This window comes from Columba livia, chromosome 5, assembly GCF_036013475.1.
Source record: "Columba livia isolate bColLiv1 breed racing homer chromosome 5, bColLiv1.pat.W.v2, whole genome shotgun sequence".
Classification (NCBI taxonomy): Eukaryota; Metazoa; Chordata; class Aves; order Columbiformes; family Columbidae; genus Columba; species Columba livia.
In genome coordinates, this window is record NC_088606.1 from 12,404,015 (window position 1) to 12,426,406 (window position 22,392).

The following is a 22,392-nucleotide window of genomic DNA, read 5'->3' on the forward strand; positions in this document are numbered from 1 at the left end:
GTGAAACTTGTACCAGTCAACATATGATTAAGACTCCCTGTGAAATGCAGGTACACAGAACACTTCCTGTGCAAATCATTAGTTTGAGAACAGAGGGAGAATGCTTATATTAATGCAGAATTAGTTATCTTCCTTTTTTTTCCTTTTAGTATACTAAGTAGCCTCCATGGACTTACGTTTCATTAAGATAAACAGAGGTCTGATCTATAGCACCCAGAAGAGCTCATTTCTTGCCAAGGAAGCCTCAAAAGGGGCTATGAAAGCATTCTGGATTATATCTAAAATATACTTTAAATGAAACTTAAATACAATTTGCTGAAACTAAACAAAGAACATGAGAAAACACAAAAGGGACTTGCACAAATTGATTTTCAAAACCGTATGAGGGCCCAGTATATAATCAAAATAATTTGGCTATGAGGTTGAGGCCCAATACATATCAAAGTAATTAGGCCGAGAGGCTGAACTTGATTTAATCTCTTCAGATGAGAACTGAAATCAAATATCACGGAATCAAAATGGGTAGAGAGCAGTTAAGAGCATTCTATGCAGTTTTTTTTCCCCTCTGCAGTAATTTCAAAGTAGTGTGAAAGTCCCTGACCACTCCAGGAATTTTGAACTCTGCCACAGAGATGTTTTGGGGTGGGAACAGGGACAGACCATACCTAGCATACAGCCCTTGGTAACTGTCCACAACACACCTGCAGGTGGGCTGGTGGTGTTACCTTAGTAATTGGGACCACAGCGAGTTGTCTGAGACAGCACACTGCCAGCAGAGCAACATCTGTCCACTGATTTCAATGCTGTGTTGCTCACACCACCGGGTCAACATGTCTTCCAACAGGACAACATCAGAATAAACCCTTATTATTATAGTATTAAAGCAATGGCTTGACAGGGCTATCCAGAGAGTCTGCAGTAATTCTGGTTCATGCAAGTAGTGTCCAATCACCAGTACGGAGTTTGCTACAGAGCAACTACCTACATTCTTTAACATATGTATTTTCAATCTACAGAGACTTGGTGCAAACTATCCAAAGCTTGATATGGATTCTTAATCATCTGGACACATAAAAAGGGGCACTGATCCATAAACAACCCAGTTAAAAAAAAAAAAGCAGGAAAACAACATGCTTACTGGGGACTATTCTGGATGGCAAACAGGCCTCACTTTACTGAAGATTCTTGCTACTATGCCATTATTGTTCACTAGATTCACCGCGACAAGATTGTTTGGACACACAACCTATGGAGGAACCTCTGGAAATGCAGCTTATGGTGCTGAAGGCTCTGGTTCATTTAACACAGACCACAATTCAGATTTCTACAGTTTTTCCTCAACAAAATAATTCGCCAGAATAATACATGGATTCACCTACTAGAATGATCTTTGTGGCTGCCTTTCTAGCCTGTGTGTTAATTATCATTAAAGATTCTCTCAGTGGCTGAGATACATTGGATAATACGGTGATGGTCTCAGTGTAACTTACTATGTTTTTATTTCGTAAGATAGCAAGAGCTGCATCCTAGAGCTTTGAGGTTCCATGTTGTTATAACGATAAGGAAAAAGATTAACTTTTCAACAGGGCTGTGATGACAAAGTTTATATATTTTAGCACACTGTAATCAGCATTTAGTGATTTACATTGCAGTACTTGTTTAGCAACTGTGATTTTGCATTTACATATAGCAATGCTACTGCTGGCTATTCTTAATGTCTAAATACGGAGTTCCATTAGTGTTTTGTTAGAGACAACATGGAGTTTGATGAATTGCATCAGTGACTGGGAAGTTCCCTATGCGCAGCGAAGGTCACCTGGCCCTCTTCACAGTGAAAGGGTGCCCATGGCAAGTTTGACGCCGACAGACCATTTTAGAAGACTGATCTGCAACTTGCTGAAGCTCTTCTGCCTCTCTTGCTGACATTTATTTTTCACAACACAAAGCATTGCTTGTATTCCATGTTCGCTGCTCAAATTTTATCTTCTGAAAAATTTTATCATCGCAGCTTTGTGCAACACACTTGACTTGCAACACATCAAACCAATCCTGACAATTGCCAAAGATGTCTCAGCTCGGTGTACTGCAACCTTGACCTTCTCGCATTGTAATTTTACATTCATAGTTAAATATCAGTAGCACGAGGCTCAGTTTCCATTTGCTCCTTGTAAACTTTAGAGCTGGGTCTGTTCAGCCTGGAGAAAAGAAGGCTGAGAGGGGATCTCATCAATGTTTATAAATATCTCAAGGGTGGATGTCAAGAGGATGAGACCAGACTCCTTTCAGTGGTGCCCAACGATAAAATAAGGGGCAATGAGCACAGACTGAAGCACAGGAGGTTCCATCTGAATATGAGGAGAAACTTCTTTACTTTGAGGGTGCCAGAGCACTGGAACAGGCTGCCCAGAGAGGTTGTGGAGTCTCCTTCTCTGGAGACATTCAACCCCACCTGGACACATTCCTGTGCAACCTGCTCTGGTGAACCTGCTAAAGCAGGTTGGGTTGGACAACATGATCTCCAGAGGTCCCTTCCAACCCCAACCATTCTGCGATTTGATTCCTTTCAGTCAAAGATGAGACCTGCAGCCTGAGGTTGCAGGGTGCTGGCAAAGGTGACAGGGTGCCTGGCCTCAGGCTGTGAGGGGATTCATGCTGGTTTGCTTTTGCTGAAGCACCATCAGTGAGCACTTGGCACTTCACAAACATGGGCAGCAAAGCAGCATTTGTTTCTTAATGCATCTTCTATAATGAAACTTCAAAGAAACAAATGACCCCAGAACAGTAGAATTTGTTACCTGCAACTATTAGTTAACTAATTAAATATGATTAAAAACAGATAATATCCTAAGTATTACTCCAAAATATTTATATAAATACAGAGATGAAGAATCTCAGTAAATTATAGCCTGGCTTAAATTACTTCAGTTCTTGGTTTTAATTTGTAATTTCTCTCTGATCAGCCTGAACCACCCCTTTACTTAAAAAAAACACACACAACAAAAGCTATCTTTGTGCTTCTTATATATATACATACACACATATACATATATATGGTATACATACATAAGGTTCCCAAACTTGAAGTAAAACAAATTCATCTCATTTGCTTTAAGTCCCAACTCCTACACTTAGCTGGAAATTTTAATTATATAAAGCTACTTCTGAGCTACTGTATATGTGGCTTTACCAATGATGTCTGTACTCTTGTGCTCCCTGATCCATTCGTAACGGTTTCTCACTTCACATACTCTGATCAAAATATTTTTCGCTTTGCCCCCTGCCCCTCAGTTTGGTTATTTGTGGGAGATGCTACATAAGAGAGTTACAGTCCATGATGAGGTTCCTGTGCATTTTAATAGTATAATAATAACCTTTACTTCTTATTAAGAAGTTTACACCAAATCATTTCATCTTTGGCTCTCACAATGTTTTTATTGTACCTGTCACTAGAAAAGTTTACTTTTCAGTACCTCAGGCTGCTGAACTGAGTAGTGATGAGGAAGCGTATTAAATCATAGTCACTATAAAGGTGTAGCAAATGCTAATATTTGGCAGTTGTCTTTTAAGAATTATATTCAGGAATGGGGCAGGATTTTTTTTCCTATTTTTTTTTTTTTTTTAATTGCACCCCCCTCAGCCTGTTGAGGGGCAGCGTGGGGGGAAAACAACCAAAAAACCAAAACCTACCATCCCACTTCTAAAATTACAAGTTCCTTCTGGCTTCAAATGAAACTGAGGAAACAAAACAAAAAACCCCACCACAACAAAACCACACACACACACACAAAAACCCAAACAACAACAAAACCCCAAACTAACAACGTTTGTAAAGTCTGTGAACACATGTGTGGATTCAAGGGCTAACTGTTTTTCTCACTGTTTGTATTCTCTATGGGATAACTATATTAATAATTTTGCATTACACATATGTATTAGTGAACACCCAATTACTCTCAGTTTACAAAGCAGCAGGCCTTAATTCTTCCGAAAAAAAACTTAAGAGAAACTAATTGAAACAAAGGGTGAAAACAATGCTTCCAGCATACAAACAGCTGATAGCCAGTTTTGAAGACCACTTTGCTCCTTTGAGTAGAACAGCCTCTGCCTTCATTGCTGTGTTTCCACCCAGGAAAGATTCAGAGAGTTTAGAAGCATGATTAGGAAGCAGAGGACAGTAACTACTAAAACTGCAGACCAAAGACCTCATGCATTATATGTTACACAAGTAGCTGTCACCCTTGTGTAAGAACGAGAAGGTCACAGGAGCCTGTTTTCAAAAGCACCTCCTTGTGTACAGCAGTGATTGATACATTTCTTTAATCAAGCCAATTAGTTTTAAAAATGTAACTTAAAAATTACATAACAAGCACTGTTAAGGTAGTCTTTTTCACCAACTGATATTAAGGTATATTTACTTTGGATGCAGAGGATATTCCAGTTCCCACTGGAAATAGGAAATTACAGAAGTTAAAAATAACGAAAAAATTGCATAGCTGCTTTAAGAGCAACACACAGTGCAACCTTCTAGTCAGTAAATAGCACCTCATTTAGTACCTAAGGGCATATTCCCTTTCTACACTTAATTATTTTTCAATGGTTATATCAACCCATTGAAAAAATTCTCTCTAGGAAAGAAATCAGAAGTGCAAGCCATGAACAAAAATGAGTTTTCAATTTATTTTTTTTTTTTTTAATAAGTTGGCACAGCATTTTGAAGACAAGCAAACAAGCCCAAAGCCCACAGACTTCCTTTACATGGAGAGAAAAATCCACCCTGATTCTATATGCAATTTCAGTTTAAAGTCCCGGTTTGCTAGTGTGTAGAAAATCCCAAACCAACAGCCCTGGAAAGCTTCAGAAAACAGAAGGTGTAGCACAGTCCATTTATATCCATTCTGTGATTTAAACCTGAGAAGACTAGTTCAAAATTTAAGATTCATAATATTAGCATCGCTCTTGTCTCAAATGAAAGATGACCAATTTTCAAACAAATTTTACCTACTGCATGGGACCAACTCATGACAACACTGGCTACTCTGCCTATCAGTCTAGCTGGGACACGCTACTGAAGGAACAGCTACAGTACAGCTAGGTTTGTTATGCACTGCATACACCAGACAAGCATCGCTTATTGATTTGGCCCACGGAAAACCTGGGGGCTTAGAGATGCTCTATCATAGGCTATCAGCCATTCCTAGTCCAGACAGTTGCATAAACAGGCATCAAACTCACAGTATAGTAAGGAGTACTACCCAAACCCTTAAAACATTATTTTATGTTATAAATAAATACTTTCTAAAAGACATCTGCTTCCATGAAGAACAACAAATACAGAAGAATCTTGTACCTCAAAGATGCTGAACTCAGTGCATCCAAAAATGCCCTGCCACTGAGTGACAGAGACTGTCCATCTAACAATAATGGAAAAGAGTTTAAGTGACAGCTGCTTTTTACAAGTGACAATATAATATGTGTGTGTATATATCTATATACACACACTGAATCACACACAAGTAGAAATTAGTATACTATACAATTAAAACAGGATAATCTCATCTGACTGAAAATAATTCCTGGAAGTATCTTCTTGCTCCAGAGCTTATTTAGCAGTCCTAGTCTTAGCACATGTAAACAAGGTGGGAAGAACAACCCCAGAGCTTTTGGAAAGGCATTCTCCCCTCCCCACAAACCTCCTCTGCTGTAGTCTGTGATGATTTGCCTAAAAGGTACTTAAGCATGCTAAGACTTTCTAGCATAACTTTCAAAACTGAAGTAGAAACATCTAGTCAAAAGAAGCTAGACACTGTCTAGCAGTCCCCATATGCCATCTCCAAGGCTGGATCAGGTATGCTTGTTTCTTAGGGTTACTAATTACTGGTACAGCACCTTATGTAACATTGCAATGAAAAATCACAAACAGGAAACATGAGAAAAATAATCATATATAGAAAACATGGAGTCAGCTTGCCAATTAACTTGTTGCTACTGATAACAGGAACCTGTTAACACAAAAAATGCTTTTGCCTATTCCTCATTTTCCTCCTAACATTAGTATACTTCTACATATGATCTCTTCTAAGAAATGCACACACAACCATCACCACTCCTACTCCCCATCCCTTTTTCAATTTATTATTTTTAAGGACAGTGGCAATTATATGCGGACATGTAATCGGGAATCAGTAAAAGCAATAAGAATACCAATAGTCTTTCCCCACTGTTTGCCAGCTAGTATAGGAAAAGCGATGACAGAAAGTGGATAGTCACCTCTCACAGTTCTTTCAGAGAGCTGAAAATCCTTATTTTTACTGAAATATTTTAAAAACAGCCCATTAAAGAGAGATTGCTGTAATTTCATTACCATTCATGAAAAATATTACCACAACGTTGAATAGTTTAAGAAAACAACTCTCAAATAAAAAAGGCTTCACAAACAGGGAAGAAAAGCCCCTGAAACAAGGCCTGACAAAACTGCTGCACTGGAAGCTATTACCAGTGTTTAATAAACCTACTCAAAAGTGATGGTGGAGAGAAAATGGCAGGGCAGAAGCATGGACCAGTATTTTAACAAGGCTTTTAAATTTTAAAAATTGGTTTCAATGGTGATTATAGTTGATTATAGCGACATACAATGTCAATAAATCATGCAATTTCTTGCATGGCAAGAAAACTTGCAGTTTGTATTTTATTACATTTTGATTTGCCTGTATTCAATAAAACACCTTTAAAGTAGAAAGAACCAACCAGGGCAGCACATGGAAACAATGAGATAATGCATAGAAACACACTCCTCAAACCACATTACTCTTCCGTTTGCTCTTCTGTCTGCACAGCAGAGAACTTGAAGAAAATAGTATGATTTGTGATCTTGTTTGTTGAAAGTTACCAAGCCAATACTTTCTTAAACAAAAGTCGTCTTTCCCTTCTTCAGACTACAGAGCACCTAGATTCAAAATAAATACTATTTTAAATTTAGAATTTTCATGCCTTCTTAAATCAGTCCAACTAGACCTAGAAGCTGCTATTGCTCCCAGTCACCTACTACTGCCTTAGATGAAAGGTTACCAGATGCTTCTGGCCCTTCCATCCCCCAGGTGAACCACAACAGTGAATTGCCCAAGTCCTCCTGGACCATCGCAGTGACTGGTGAAAAGTGCGAGTTTTAGCACATACATTCCCACAGGCAAAACAGACAGAAATAAAAGTCTATAAGGTTAAAATTTTAGCTTCCTTCCCCGCAGTTGCATTTGAAAACTACTTTTAAAGTACTGTGAGAAACACTTGCCTTTTTAGAAGTGTTAGGTTTTTGCTAGAGACAGAAAAAGGTAATCTTTCTCAACAATCATTAACTATTACCAAGCCACCTCTTTCTAAAGGAATTAGACTGACCATTAGTACTGCCTAAACTCAAAAGGAGAGCTCCACACCCCTGTGACAAAACACAACCGCTACAAAGCTTATCCATGAGACAAGTAACTTTTGCAAAGACCACATTCACAGAGAATATGGCCAAAAGTGTTGGCATAGCCAAGCCCCACACCCAGGCTTTTGTTGTCGTTGTTTTGTTGTTGGGTTTTTTGTTTGTTTGTTATTTGCTTGTGTTCCCAGTATAGGTCTTGGGCAAACAACCCCCCCAAGTATTTTACCAGAGCAGAGACACTACTCCGGCACAGAAGAAAAACAGCGCACAACAGATTAAGGCTTTGTTCGCAAACTGAAGACACCAATATCCTGTACTAATTACTGAAGTAAGGGGTTATACTTAAAGGACTAGATTCAATTGTTCTGGCAACTATTTAGTCTAATTCACTAATGCTTACTAGCAGGATACAAACTAAAGCTAGATGGGAGCTTAATCATATTAGCTCTTTTCTTATGTGTTCAAAAAGTGAACAACATGTGCAACTGGAAACTGGAATAATTGCGTTAGGGTACAGAACAACATACTGTACATTCCCAGAACTTTCCCCACAAAAAGGAGAGTAGAACACAGAGGAGAAACAGAGAAACAGAGAAGGACAATAGAAGTAACAGAAGTCCTCCCAGATAGGGGAGATTGAGCAGGACTTGGGGAAAAAAAAATAATCTACAGATGCCAATATAAAAACTCAAATCATGAATAATATGAAAAAAACCCAAAACATAACACCTCAGCTAAGCAACATTCTAAGGCATACACTGGCTTAAAGAAAAACATACCAGGATGAAAGACCATACACCTACTCTGCTTCTGAATCTCTCTTATTGAGTATCAGCTACTGACCACACAGAAAGTATGAAGCTGCATGGACCTCTCTCCCTACACAGCATGGCTCTTTTGGTAACACAACAAGTAACCGAGGCACAGGTAATACAACACAAGAATCATCATCTTGTATTCTTTCCCCTAAACATGTGCTTGGTGGGAATGCTGGAGACAGGAAAACAGGGGAGATGGACCTTGCTTTCAAACAACTACAATGGGGTTCTTTGAGATTTAAATGAAGAGGACTTCAGTGGGTCACCTGTGTGCTGCAGCTACTGCTTAGTACTTCAGTAAAAGGTACATGCTTAGGGCCTAGGGCTGAAAATTTAAACTGAGACAAGCATCAGGTTAAGTTACTTCCATCCCCTTTTAGCATGGGCATCCTGACCATGCATACCAGGAATCACTTCCATCCCTTTTCAAACCTGCTGTACACTTTCTCTCAACTGAAATCTCATTTCCCTGACTGCAAGACAGGAAAAACACTTTAGCGTTTTGTAATATTTTTGTAAATATTAAGATCTGTTGTACTTTTTATCTATACAAGTCCAAGGCATCATGAATTCCGTTAAGTGCTATAAAAGTGTCTATAAATAAAATATTTGTGGGATGCTGCTGCTTGTGTTGTCCCTGTTCTTTGAACAGCAGACAGTTCCTAGTCTTTACAATCTGTCATTTGCATTGAATGCATATGCACTAAATGCATTTTGAGAAAAAAACAATGAAATTAACCAGCATATTTCAAAATCTACTCATAGCCTAGAAGATTTATTAAAAGCCATGTTAAAACACACATACAAGGAACTTGACAACCACCTTCTTTAAAGAGAAAAACAAACTTTAAAATTGTATTAACAGTGTGTTCCAGAATATTTTATATTTACTAATCTTCACTATGTTAACAGATAGCCTCCTTTCTGCTCATATAAACACCAGCTAACACACATCATGATTACAGCCAATCACATTAGAATGGAAACTCTTCATTACTATTTGCATGCAATTATTCTATTAATTAAGTTAATGAGTCAAGCACTGAGGTGCACAAGAATGTATGGAGACTAAATAATGCCCACTGGGAATGGCAATCCTATCATGTGTCAGTCATATTCCCAATCCCTTTACCATTCTGCCCCTACTCACATAGGATTAAGTATCATAGATAAGTAAACTGTACTTTTCATTGCAAACTGTGAGAACAACAGAAAAACAAAAATGCGTGAACACTATGACAGAGTCTCCTATGGAGAATTTATCTCTTATATTTTAAGTTAAAAAAAGCTAGATCTACAAACACAGAAAGAAATTAAAAAGAAAATAGTACATACATTTTCAGTTAACATTTAAAGTTCTCCACTAATTAATTTATACTCTATCCTGAAGTATGAAGAATGAATAAGAAAATCAATTCTAGTCTCAGCAGTTTGTTATTCAGGAGAAAATAAGCAGTCAATAAATGTACAGCCAAAATGCTGATAATGATGAGCCTTACAATTGCACAGGAACTAAAATTACAGCCAAGAAGTAATACTCTTTTTAAAGTCACAGCAATATCCTGGAAAGACAGAACGTATCACAATAAAGTACATCTATTTACACCATTACAACATCTACACTGATATGTTTCTTATTTCATTCTAAGAGCTTTCCTAGTAGCTAAGATCTCTCCTAGTAGCTAGGTTCCCGCCACCAAAACTCAATCACTTTTATTTGAATTTATCAAAATACTTCAGTCTGCAAGTCTTAACATCTTATTAATTTACGACAGTAGTATGCATCTTTCTGCACAACAAACAAGGCCTCATTGAAGTGCATCAGAAAGAGTACACTAAATATACCCACCCACCTAGTCCCAACAGTCATTTCAGGGACGGAAAAATGGTAAAGCCCAATCAGTATTTTGTTCTAAAACATTATCTTTCGGTATCAAGGTACATATCTGGGATAGGCATAACATCTTCTATCCCCAGGTACATAGTTCACAAGCTTAAAAACAAGCTTTTCAGTGTAGCATTTTACATTCAGACTGGTATTTTAAAGGAAACTTCAGAATCCACCTCAACAGTGGATTTCCAAATGAAGCAAATCTATTAATTCCAAGTTTCTGGACTAATGTGGGAAAGCGAGTGAACAGTGATTTAACTGACCTCTTACAAGTCACTGCACCTTACTGCTAAGCAAAACAGAGCAATGCAGAAGGGGGAGGGTGGGATGGAAATCAGCATCAACAACAGAATAATCAGTCAGAAATGGAACACTCTGTTGTATACCTATAAAAAGAAATCACACAACAAAACAACTGGCAGCCTTTGATTAAGCCCGAGGTCTCCTGACAGTACAACAGGCTACTGACACTTAACTGACATGCCAACATCGACAGCTTGAGAGAGGATAGCTCTGGGAATTACAGAGAACGATAAAAACTAATCATCAACGAGAAGACAAGCCCAAAACCTTGCAATAAGACTAGAAAATAAGATAGATGTACATCTCAAAACCAGAAAGAAAAAGAGATAAATATTTAAGACTGTAGCAAGAAGGCATTTATTTACTCTAAATAAAATTAACTTCCTCAAGAGCATTTTAAATCTTAAAAACATTTTTTGTCAAATACCAGGGCAACAGTTCCACAATCATGTTCCTCACAGCCACCTGTCATGTCAAAATTATAACAATCTAGAAAAACTTAAAATACTCTTCAAGAGTCATGACAAATTTGCCTGAAAAAAAAAAAAAAAAAAGACTACATATTTTAGTAACGTTTACCTCATGTTCTTGGTTATCTTGTCCGTCTTTGCCACTTTTTCCACTCTTGGCTGATTTTGCAGGTTCCTTAGAAAGAAAGAGTTTGCAGTCTTAGTTGAAAAGATCTAGATATATTTTCAAGTCAAGAAATTTTATTTTTTTAGGCACTCAATAAGAATATTAAAACTAATGGGGCAAAAATGATACTGTTTTATTGTAAGATGTTAATACTGAACTATCAGTCTCTATGAATCTGCTTTAAACATTTTTCCTCTGCGGAAATGCTCTGGAGTTTCACTTATGCCTCAAAACTCACCCATAAGTATATAAAGATAAGCTTTCATACAGGTAAGCATGCAGGGACAAAGAATGAAAGTGATTTGAACCCTGTCTAAGAACTTACCCTTGCTGTCTTTGGCTTTTAGCATCAGGAATCTCTATATTTAGCATAGCTTTGAAACCAGCACCAGTGCAGTACACATTTTACACTTAAGTGTTTTGTCTGTTTTAGAGGCTAGAAAGTCTAATACTAGTAGGCCCACCACACATATTTTTCCCTCCCAGCATTGTATTGAACTTGTATCCTTCACCCATAGCATATTTTTGAGATTTGTTATTTTCAGAAAAGTAAAGTTTGAACGTTTTTTAATATGAAAGCCAGCAAAGGTATTGGGGAAAAAGTTAAACAAACGCCCACAAACCACAACTCCCTACATCTAATTTTACAAGGATGTTGAAAAACTAAAAGACAAGCAGAAGTCAACCAAACAGAAAAGGTCTAGAGCGATAGCAGCTGGATGAGGCAGGCTGTATACTTCAGTTTCTGACTTCCACTCATATGGCTAACTGCCTACCACATAAAATAAAGCGCAATCCAGTTAACTTTTTGTGGGATTTAGAAGTTTTCTCTAAACATTCCTTGTGGAAGCTCCTTTCGCGGCTGCCAGACAAATCACTCCTGGGAGCACCGAGGGAAACTGATGCAAAGCGGTGCCAAAACCAAATCCTCTCCCATTGTCAGGGAAAGGAGGTGAAAAGACTTCAAGTAGCAATTAGTGCTCCTTGAGTGATTATGGTGATCCCACTAAGCGCAACTTCAACTGCAGCCAGGGCCACCCAACAGCGAAACTTCCCGGGACGAGGACCGGGCAAGCAGCTGTGCAGACAAACCCCCTCGGTGAAAATCACCCTTTTCGCCCCCCCCAGCCCAAACCACCCGGGCCGGCCCCTAAGTAAAAGACCCCCCCCTGCTCCGCGCTCACCCTCCGCCAGGCACGGCTGAGGACACGTTCCCCATCCCCTCCCGCCCGCACTCCCCCGCACGCCAAACCACAGCCTCCCTCCACCGGCTCCCTCTCTCCGGCTGCCCCCAACCCCGCACCCGCCCGCCGCGGGCTCCTCACCCCGGCTCCGGCGGGCCAGACCCCCGTGGCCCTCCGAGACGACACCGGAACGCGCCCCTCCAGCCGTCACGGCACCCCCCGGACTAGGCCCCACCGGGGGCTGCCCCCTCCCCAGTCCCCGGCTCCCAGGGGAAGGCAGGGAGCCGCCCCTCACCCGGCTCTCCCTGCCTCCCGCCTCGGCGCCGGGCTCCGCTCGCCGCTGCCGCCCCCCCGCACCCCGCCACGCTCTGCCCCGGCTCCTCCTCCCCGCGGGGCCTGCGCCCCATAGCCTCCCCGCGGGGCCCGACCACCCTCCCACGACCCCACCGACTCACCTTCTCCTTCTTGTTTTTATTCGGCATGGCCGCTCCACGCGCCGCGGCCGGCGAGGCGCAACCCCCAGCGGCCCCGCTCCGCGCTGCGCCCGCCCCGCGCCGCCGCTCCCCCGTCCTCCGCGGCAGCGGCCTCGGCTCTCCCCCCGCCCCCTTCCTCCTCCACCCGCCGCGAGCGGGCCGCTGCCTCCCCATTGGCTGCCCGCGTCACATGAGCCGCGGCTCCCAGTACGTCACCTCGCAGGCGGGGCTGGCGGCGCCTTCCCGCCCCTCCTGTCAGGCTCCCGAGCGGCGGCCGCGCAGCGCCTGGGGCTGTTCCGGCGCTGCCCGGGCTGAGGGGCGGGTCCCGGGGTTCCAGCCACGCCCTGGGGCGGGCCCCGCAGGCTGAGCTGTTCCGCCCCCGCGCCCTAATCCCTGCGCCTCTCTGAGACGGGGATAGAGGTGTCCTCAGTGCCTGGGGCTTCCCTCAGGCAGTGGCGCCTCGTGGGAGGTGAGCGGTCCTTGGTTCCGCCCCCCCTCCTTCTCCCCAGCCGCCCACCGGAGCCCGCTTTTGAGTGAGGGGATGGGCTCCGTTGCCGGCCTGAGGGGAGCGGCTGGGTGGCTGCCCCGCACCCGGTGTGCGCAGGGAAAGGTGAGGCCGCCCTGAAAGGTCCGGGAGCCTCTCACTGGAGAGCGGCAAATGCTTAAGAAAGAAAAACAACTAACCAAACAAACGCTATAGGGCAGATCTGAAGCATGCTGGCCCTCTCATAGAAATCCAGTGTGGTCATCATCGCTTTGAGGACTTCAATATATGCTTGCAGTGTATGGATAAGAAAAAGGTGAGCTTTAAATAGTTGCAATGTGATTTCATAATAGTGTCTTTATCCCTTGTTTGTTTTTAAAAGCCCAGGTGCTGATGTGTTTTTGTGATGTGCACCTGTGCCAGAGGTACTTTTTTTTCAAATAAATCACTCTAATCTCTCAAAGCCAGAATGCAAAAATCAGAAAAATTTTCCTAGTAAAAAGAAGAAAGTTGAGTATACTTCATCTGGAAAATTTACAAACTGTGTTTATCACATGGCCAGATTAAGCCCCAAATCACTGTTAGTTTAGGAAAAAGCACAGAGAATATTAGTACTCAATATAAAGACATAAAGCACTTAAACTTTTTGTTGGACATGCGTATTAAATTTTAGTTGTGCTATGCTACAAAAGGATAGAAATATTACACCCTAGTAAATAGCATAAAAATGAAATTGATCTTCCTTGTGCAACCTGTGAGTATCAAAGCCAGCATTAGCAAGCAGCTGCGTTCTCGTTTTCAGGAACTGGAATTTCTAATAACCGCTTGTGTCTGACGTGATGATATCTAACATCAGCTTGCATCTATTATATTTAAACACTTGGCTTTTGCTGTGGTGAAAGAACAAACAAACTTTCTTTTCCGGGCACTGCAAAGAAGTCTACTGACCATAGAGAGCTGCTTCCTCTTGCTTCGGTCTCCTTCCTTTCCTGCTTCTTAAAAGCTAGAAAACAAATTATGTCTGCCTGTTATCCTTTACCTAATCTTCTCTGGTTTGAGGATTTAGAAATGAGGTGCAGCTATCACTATTTTGCTTCTGTTAAAAGCCAGCAATGAATAAGTTACTACTAATAAATGAGACTTCTGACCAACAGAAAGACATATGTTTTGCATGTACAAAGAGACAGTAAGGGAAAGAAATCTACCTCATCTGTAGTTTGGAGTTTGATCAGTGCATGAAACTGTTTGTATAGCTGAGAGTAAACTCAAGAGCTTCCAGTTCTTCGTTAGGTTTCAGTTTCATAAAAGCTTAAACTACTCTTAATTTCCAAATGTTGTGTTCCTCCCTCCCTCCTCTGCACTGATGCTGGTACTGTGCAGCTCCTTAAAACAGTTCATGGAATTGACCAGATTGAAAACTCTCGCCACTAAGTGATGTGTTGTTTGGGGTTTTGTTGCCCTGAACTGGCACACGACCACCTGCTTCTGTAAACGCCAGCACTGGCCAAAGGAAGGGGGTGGAAATATGTGGCGGGGGCGGGATGTGACCTCAACAACCTAGATTTAGATCGGTTTAAGCAGCTTAATGAGTTTCTCATTGGCTCTTGGCCTCCTTTGTGCTTGCTGGTTCTCACAGTTTTTCCAGATAATGGAAAGACTGTCAGTATCATTGTTACCCAAGTACATCTGAATAGCAGCAGTGAAAATTGTCTGTCTTTATTTTGCTGTTAGTTGGGAAATCTTGAATCAGTACATCAGACTAACACAGGTTCAAAAGATGGCACTGACTCAGTTAACATTTAGGAGGTTTTCTTTGTGACCACAGATGTAGAAACTCTTGTGAAAACTTGACTCCCCCTCACTGCACTTGCAGGGGAAAGAGTCTCTTTCACCAGTAACAGAAAGCAATTGTGTTTTTCAAGGCCTGCTGTATTATATGAAATAAGCAGTGGGTGGAGGTGGTTTATGCGAAAAATAGTTCCATCTGTATGCTCCAGTGTCTTCATAAAATATGAGAATAAGAGTTACATTTTCATGTGGTTCTAAGATGAAATCTTATTTTTACTACAGTGTTACGTCACTGTGAGCCTAATTATTCTGCCACAGAGTATTATTAACTATGTAAATAAGGTGATGTAATATGAGTATGAATATGACTATATTAATATTTGCATTAACTTCTGAACATGTTTCATGCAAACTAGATGTTTTCAAAAACCAGACCAGATTCAGACTGATTAGGCTATCTCTGTAATTAAAATAGCAAAAGTGAATGCATGTAGCATAGCTAGCAATTTACATTTTTTACTGTATTGATTTAATTGTCTAAACTGGCAAAAGTTAAATCAGCAAGTAGCTTGAAGTCTTGTGTAAAACACCTGGATAATATTTAATAATAGCCTGGAACTGGTCCAAGTGTCCAGTGTACCAATGAAAGGAAAATATTTACACAGTCCTTTCCAACTGTATTGGATATTTTTGGTTTGTTTGTTTGGTTTTTTTTTTCAACAGCAGTTGTTCAGTCATGCTCTAGCTTGAGTTTATTGAACAGATCACTGTCACTGGGATAGGCATAACATCTTCTATCCCCAGTTGTGTGATTTTACTGCTGTCCGTGCACTTTCTCTAGTTTAATTGGGTGACATGCCAGTTCAACTTGCTAAAATGGCAGAAAACTGCCTGAGCAGGGAAGGCAGGAGACAATGAGACCTTTTGCCAGCAAACTGTTCATTTAGCTCAACTGAAACTATGCAACTGCACTTGTGGACAAGGTTTGAGAAGCCAGTGAACTGTCATCATTATACAGGATTGTCAAACATTGGCAGGCTGTTTCTCAAAACACTTCTTTATTGACTGAAACGGATCTCTTCTGTTTTCTGGCACTCTGTGTCAAACATAAAGAGAGAATTGAAAACTGAGGCACCACTGGCAGTAAAGAGGCTAAAATAGATGGGTTGAAATCAAAACATTTTTTCCATGCTTGCGCGGGCCATACTACTAGTTAAGGTAACTTTCCTGTCAGGAGTAGTGAAACTGCCAGGTTATGTCTGAAGGAACTAACTGAGGGAATAAACTACTTCATCAACACCTGCAATAGACTACTTCTGTGCAACCTAGCATCAAAAGATGCAAAGCCACTATATTCAACTTCACAAAAAAAGCTTAAATATCTTTCAGAAACCTTCTCCACTAGCATGGATTTATTCTGCCTACCCTGGTTTACTTTAGATAATTCTTGTGCTGTTCTCAATCTAAATTCTAAGGCTTTAATTCTCTTCAATTCTTTTAACATCCATGAGTGTTGGATGCCCTGCTGTCATGATCTGCTGTGTTGTAAAAGTTACAAAATAATTTGGGTGCCCAGGCCAGAGCTTAAAGGGGACTCCTGGACCTGTTGGAAATGTTGTCATGTATGGCTGGTTACTGGCATGGTATTAGATGTTTTCAGTAGCCGTTGTCTGTGTTCATTAGCACATTGATTCTATATTTCTGTTTGGGCCAATTTAATTTTAAAATGAACAGGAAAAAAAATAATGAGCATGGAGACCTCACATAGAATCATACTGAGGGATAGTACTGGTTTTGGCTGGGATAGAGTTACATTTCTTCATAGTAACTTGTATGAAGCTAGCTATGTTTTGGATTTGTGATGAAAACAGTGTTAATAATACAAGGATGTTTTCATTTTTGCTGAGCAGTGCTCACATAACCTCAGGGCCTCTTCTGCTGCTCACACCACCCCACTAGTGAGTGGGCTGAGGATGCACAAGAAGTTGGGAGGGGACACAGCTGGAACAGCTGACACCAGCTGACTAAAGGTCTGTTCTAGCCCCTGTGACGTGCTCAGCAATAAAACTGGATGGAGGGGTGAGGAGGTTGGCTGGGGCTGCTACTGCTTGAGGACTGGATGGGCATTGTTTGGCTGGTGGTGAGCAGTTGTTTGGGGTTTTTTTGCATCACTTGTTTTTATTTTTCTCTCTCTCTTTTTTTTTTTTTTTAAGTATTATTTTTATTAAACTGTCTTTGCCTCAATCTATGAAATTTCACACTTTTACCTTGTCCCATCCCACTGGGGTTGTGTGAGTGAGTGGCTGTGTGCTGCTTAGCTGCCTCCTTGGGTTAAACAATGACATGCATTATTACTGAGATTCAATAATATTCTGGGCAAATAACGATAACAAAAATATCTAATAGTATCTAATTAGAGTTAAAACATTTTGTTTGTGGCAACAGTTTGCACAGGGGCTATTAAGTATTAAAATGACCTACATGTTGGAATTCAAATGATGGCCAAAAAATAGACAGGCTGTTAAGCCAGATGAACTATCTGTCTTATCCAGAATGCCAATTCCAATGAAAAGTGCCTGCTGGTGCCCAAATTCCACAGAGATGGGAATGACAAAAATAGTAACATTAAAACACTTTATACAAATCACTTGATGTTCTTGTGCCTCAGTGAAGCAAATAAAAAGATCATAAAAGCAAGACTTTGCTGCACGTCATTTAGATGAATCCTTCCATGGAAATAAACTCGAAGAAAGAAGTGCAATTCTGCTGGTAACATAGATGAAATTAGGATGTCTGCTTTCATGTTTCTACTATTTTTGTAGTTTTAATTTTATATTTATAATTACTTGAGAGATACTTTAAAATATGATATAATAATATGTTTTAAATGTATTGGATTAGTTTATTTTTGATCATTCATCTCTTCTCATGTATTCAAATTGAGTATCATTATGGCATGTTTTGGTGCAATTTTTAGCAGTCATTGTTGATTCCAGGTTTTTGCTGCATTAAGTGCAATGTTCCTATTCATGGACTACCATTCCCTCTTCCTACATGATATCAAAGGGAAGATTAATTTTGTATCAGATGAGTGAGACTAGTAACATAAAGGTGACTGCAGCTAAGACTCCTACATTTTCACTTTTATAATATTTAAGTTGGTATTTATAGAATGAATGAAGAGATCCAATTAATTGTACCTCCTGTTGATGCCATACAAGATTTTATCTTTCAACACTTCATACTTTTTTCTTCTTTTCTTAGGATTTGTCATAGCTAATATAGCTGTGTATTTTTATCTCAGTGTGGGAAGAGTTGAAAGACATCCTCAGAAGGCATACTCAGGACTTAACCCTGCAAGTACCGTAAGTCTGTAGATGCATGAGGGTCTGCTTTTATCTATGCTCAGAAGTGTCGAGCTTCTCAGATGATGCAGATGCTGGATTTGTGACCTGTGCTGGGAGGTGTCTCTGCTTCCTGGTCAGAATGTGAGTAGGTCCTGCCATCAACACAGTTTTTGCCTTGCCTACTTTAGGGCAGGCTGCCTGCATCTACACTGTGCAGTATTTGAAGGGATCCTGTAGTGTTTCCACAGCCTTTTTTACACACACAGCACAAATATCACCCTTCTGCTGTGCTCACATCCTGTGATTATGCCTGTTCTTACTGTGTACCTTAAGATGAATAAAGTTTGGTTTTGAGCATTGCTGCCCTACCACATCTCTTCTGGGAGCCGGGGTGGCCTGGCCGTCAAGGTTCCCCGTTCTTCAAGGACTGTGGTAGCCTTGTGTCCTCTGCCACACTGACTTCTCAGCACCTTGAAGCCTGTCTTTGCATGTGAGACATCTGAACAATTTTGAAAGGTTCTTTATTAATGAATACCCTTTTTAATTTGTCTGAAATAAAGGGAGAAATGCATGTTGCATACCACTGTAGCATGTTGCCAGAGAGGTGCGTTACAGCAGCATGCCAGGCTTGCTAGGATGAGGTTGGAGGATTGGACCAAGTGAAGGCAGACTTTGTACTCAAACCATTTCCTAGAGCTATCTAGCTGCTGAATGGCTTCTAGGTTTTGTCTGGGAAGAAGCCTTGTTATTTTGCTTCAAAGGGCATTCCAGGAATAATCAAGCATGTGCACAGAGGGAATGCTAATGAATAGGACTTTGGAGCAAAACGGGTGATGATTCAAACTGATAATATAGGTGCACTCAAATTCTTCTTACATAGTACATTGGGAGCCTTAGTCTGTAATTCAGCTGTAATTCACCAGAACTCCCATCGTTCTAGATTCAGTTTTTCAACATAAGGCTTATAAGAATTTGTCAACTTCAGCAAACCGGATTTTTTTCGCTTAGTCATATTTTAGAGAATGTCAGTTCCATTTTTATTGAAGGTTTTAAGAAAAACAGATACCTTCAATGAATTTAGACTTAACAATTAAACACTGGCAAAGTTTATAAGCATTTCGAACTAGAACCTTATAATATGAAGTGTTAGGCAAACTTAACTACAGATTTCCATCTGTATTTATATCATGGTGTGTACTGACTGTCTGTTATGCCTGTACAGACTGTCCCAAAGTTAACTTTGTCTGCATCTTATGTGCAGTATTTATTTTAAAAACTCTGCATAAGTGTGAGTTGTATTTACATTCCTATCATAATTTCTTGAGCACGTTAGGATTTCTTTTGAAGACCAGGCAGGTGAATAAAAGTACTGAGATAGGGAGACAACTGCTAAGAAGTCAAAAAAAGGCCTCTGACACAGGTTTTTTGCTGGCATGCTTTCCACAGAAACATCACACATAATACCTGATGCATTCATTCCCTTTGCAAGGAAGTTCAGAGTATTTTTAACTTTATACTCTTTTTTGCTGTCCACAGTTTTTTCCTGTCTATGAAAGTGGCATTTATTGGTGTGAGCAGAGCTGATTAATCACAGCTGTTCTTACAGTTTTTAATTTCCACAGAACAGCTCAAGACTCCAGCATGTGGTTGTCTCTGCTTTTGTTGCTATTTTACATGTTTCTTTCCAACTTTATTAGAAGACTCTCTGTTCATATGTTTCTTGGCTGTTTAGAGAAGTGTTCCATATATACATTGATTGAAGAATCAATTGCGAGAGTTGTTTTTCCCTTCCTTTCACAGGGGCTGCCAAGATAGGCAAAGGGCTGCCCATAAAACGATCTTGTGCTTTTTAATTTATAGAATTTATGCCCAGATTACTACTTTATCTTTGTTTCGGAGAAAGATTTAGCAGACATTTGAACTAAAATTAACTGGTTTTCAATACAAATTGAAATAGAAATTCCCTGTTATTATCATATAAAAGCAGCAGATTGGTAGCTGCCTGTCCGTAATTCCCATGGCACTTTAAATATAAAGCTTCTTTCATATATGTAAAGAGGATAATGGTAATAAGGTAAATCAAGTATGTAAATAAATAAGATATGTAAGATATATAAATGAATATATATTTACATGTGTTTACATAGAAATCCTACTCCTCACCCTGAGTTAATTGGATTTTTGCAATTTACTTTACTAAGTTGTAGTAGAATTTTCGTTCTGCTAAATATATTAAGGCCTTTTAATATGTATCTAAAATGTTAGAAATTAGATGAACTAATAGCTAATCTTTGAAGATTTTTTTTTTTAATCTGCTTGTATTATGGAACCAACCAGAGGTTTTAATTCAAGACTGAAGTATTTTGGCACCGTATATGAAATGCTGGTAAGGAAATGTCATTTTCACAGAAATGTCTGATTTTGCTGTGTGCTTCTCTAATGGTGTGCTTCATAAATAGTATTATTAAATTAAATGATAAATTAGTTATATGCATAAGTTGTGAGCTTGAAGCCAGAATGAGAGGAAAATGATCAAAAGTTGTACAATTAAGGAGAACATTTACTATGTATACGTTATTTAGGAAACATTTATTTGCAGAAAGGGTTGTTGGGCATTGGAACAGGCTGCCCAGGGAAGTGGTGGAGTCACCTCCCTGGAGGGGTTTAAAAGAGGTGTAGATGAGGCTCTTGGGGACCTGGTTTAGTGCTAGAGTTAGGTTATGGTTGGAATTAATGATCTTAAGAGTCTCTTCCAACCGAAATGGTCCTATGATTTATGAGATGCAAGGGCTCAGGAGTCATTCAGATGAGTGCATTCAGGCTTTGACTGTGCCTTTCCAGGCTGCTCAGTTGTATGTAGGTCCTGCATCATTTGGTCTGAAGAGATAAAGGTTATAATTGATAATGTTGACCATTGCGTTCCTGTGCATGCTGTTGGCTGCAGAGGCTGATATACTATATCCAGCTAGCCCAACAGACTGTTGTAGGCTTGAGTGAACCTTTAATATATATGGTACAGCACTTATATTCAAGAGCCTTTTAGCCAACTTTTTGATTATTCTTTAAATGTTATAGAGGAAGTGGATTTTTGAGAGGTAGTAAGTTCAGTTGCTTTGTGTTTGAAAGGTCTTTTTACAGTCTAACATTAATTGCTACTGGTAAACACTGATGGCTAAGAAAAATGTCTTAGAAAAAGCCTCGGGGAATACTCTGTGAGCTCAGCAAAGGACTGGGGTTTGGAAGATCTGGATTCTGTTCTTAATTTGACAATGGATTTGCAGTGTGATTTTTGGCAACTTAATCTCTGTGTTTCTGTTTCTTTTTCACATCTTTTGTCTCTCTTGTCTATCTCTACTGCAATTTGTCTCTACAGTGCCTACAATAAAGGCGGAGGCAATCTTGACTGTGATTCTAATAACAGTGATAACAAATAATATTAAATATAAAGGAAGTTTCAATCATTCTGTTGAAGTATGATTGTAATAGCTTTGTACAGGTATACAGTGATACAGATTTAAATTACTCATTCAGCCATCTTTAACCTAAAGGATTGAATCCTGTCTGAGAGCTGTCATTAGCATCCGTCTTCATGTTCTCTACTGAGCTGAGAGAAGTTAGATTTGGAGATAATGTCCGTGAATGTCAAGGAGGTAGTATAATTGTATTTGTAACAATTCTGACTCAGCTAAATGTCTGCAGCTCTTTTATATATATTATTCTGTTTCACACTTGATACATTTTCAAAAATGTTCTCATTAAAAATACTTTCATATGATGCTGACCTTATGTTTGAAAACAACTGATTAATTATTTCTCAGATGGCTGTTTCTAGGCTTACTCCAAATATACTCTGATGGGATTTTCTTTTCAAAGGAAAAGTGCTTTTACATTGACCAATTTTGCTGTCAGATAACAGGTGATATAGGCAGCTTTTGGGTCTGGTTTGAAACTCTACTAATTTCAGCTGGGTTCTATGAAAAGTAAGTGTGGTTCTGTTCAGTAAACATGAAAACACACTATAATAAATTAAAAGCTCATGGAAACCACC

At 39.9% G+C, this 22,392-nt stretch overlaps 2 protein-coding genes across 15 annotated transcripts in view; one reads left to right on the forward strand and one right to left on the reverse strand.

Annotated features, from left to right (window-relative positions):
• PPP2R5C (protein phosphatase 2 regulatory subunit B'gamma) overlaps positions 1 to 12,860 on the reverse strand; it is an 84,857-nt gene extending 71,997 nt beyond the window's left edge. Inside the window, exons 1-2 of one of the 3 annotated variants that reach the window (XR_010472756.1) lie at positions 12,708 to 12,860; positions 11,012 to 11,077 (exon numbers count right to left, since the gene is read on the reverse strand). Coding sequence is in view for 1 of the 3 variants with exons in the window: in XM_065063464.1 (XP_064919536.1) it covers positions 11,012 to 11,077; positions 12,708 to 12,734 (93 nt within the window). In the remaining 2 variants the exon portion in view is untranslated. Of the gene's footprint in view, positions 1 to 11,011; positions 11,078 to 12,393; positions 12,496 to 12,707 lie in introns of those variants that run through there. The other 2 variants (XM_065063464.1, XM_065063465.1) reach the window with 2 other exon arrangements.
• A 113-nt stretch (positions 12,861 to 12,973) lies between these two features.
• LOC110361284 (basic salivary proline-rich protein 2-like) overlaps positions 12,974 to 22,392 on the forward strand; it is an 83,743-nt gene continuing 74,324 nt past the window's right edge. For 5 of the 12 annotated variants that reach the window (XR_010472757.1, XR_010472758.1, XM_065063469.1 and 2 more), the window contains exons 1-3: positions 12,974 to 13,525; positions 16,908 to 17,027; positions 18,262 to 20,730. The gene's annotated coding sequence lies outside the window, so the exon portion shown is untranslated. The remainder of the gene's footprint in view (positions 13,526 to 16,907; positions 17,028 to 18,261; positions 20,731 to 22,392) is intronic. The other 7 variants (XM_065063478.1, XM_065063479.1, XM_065063475.1 and 4 more) reach the window with 6 other exon arrangements.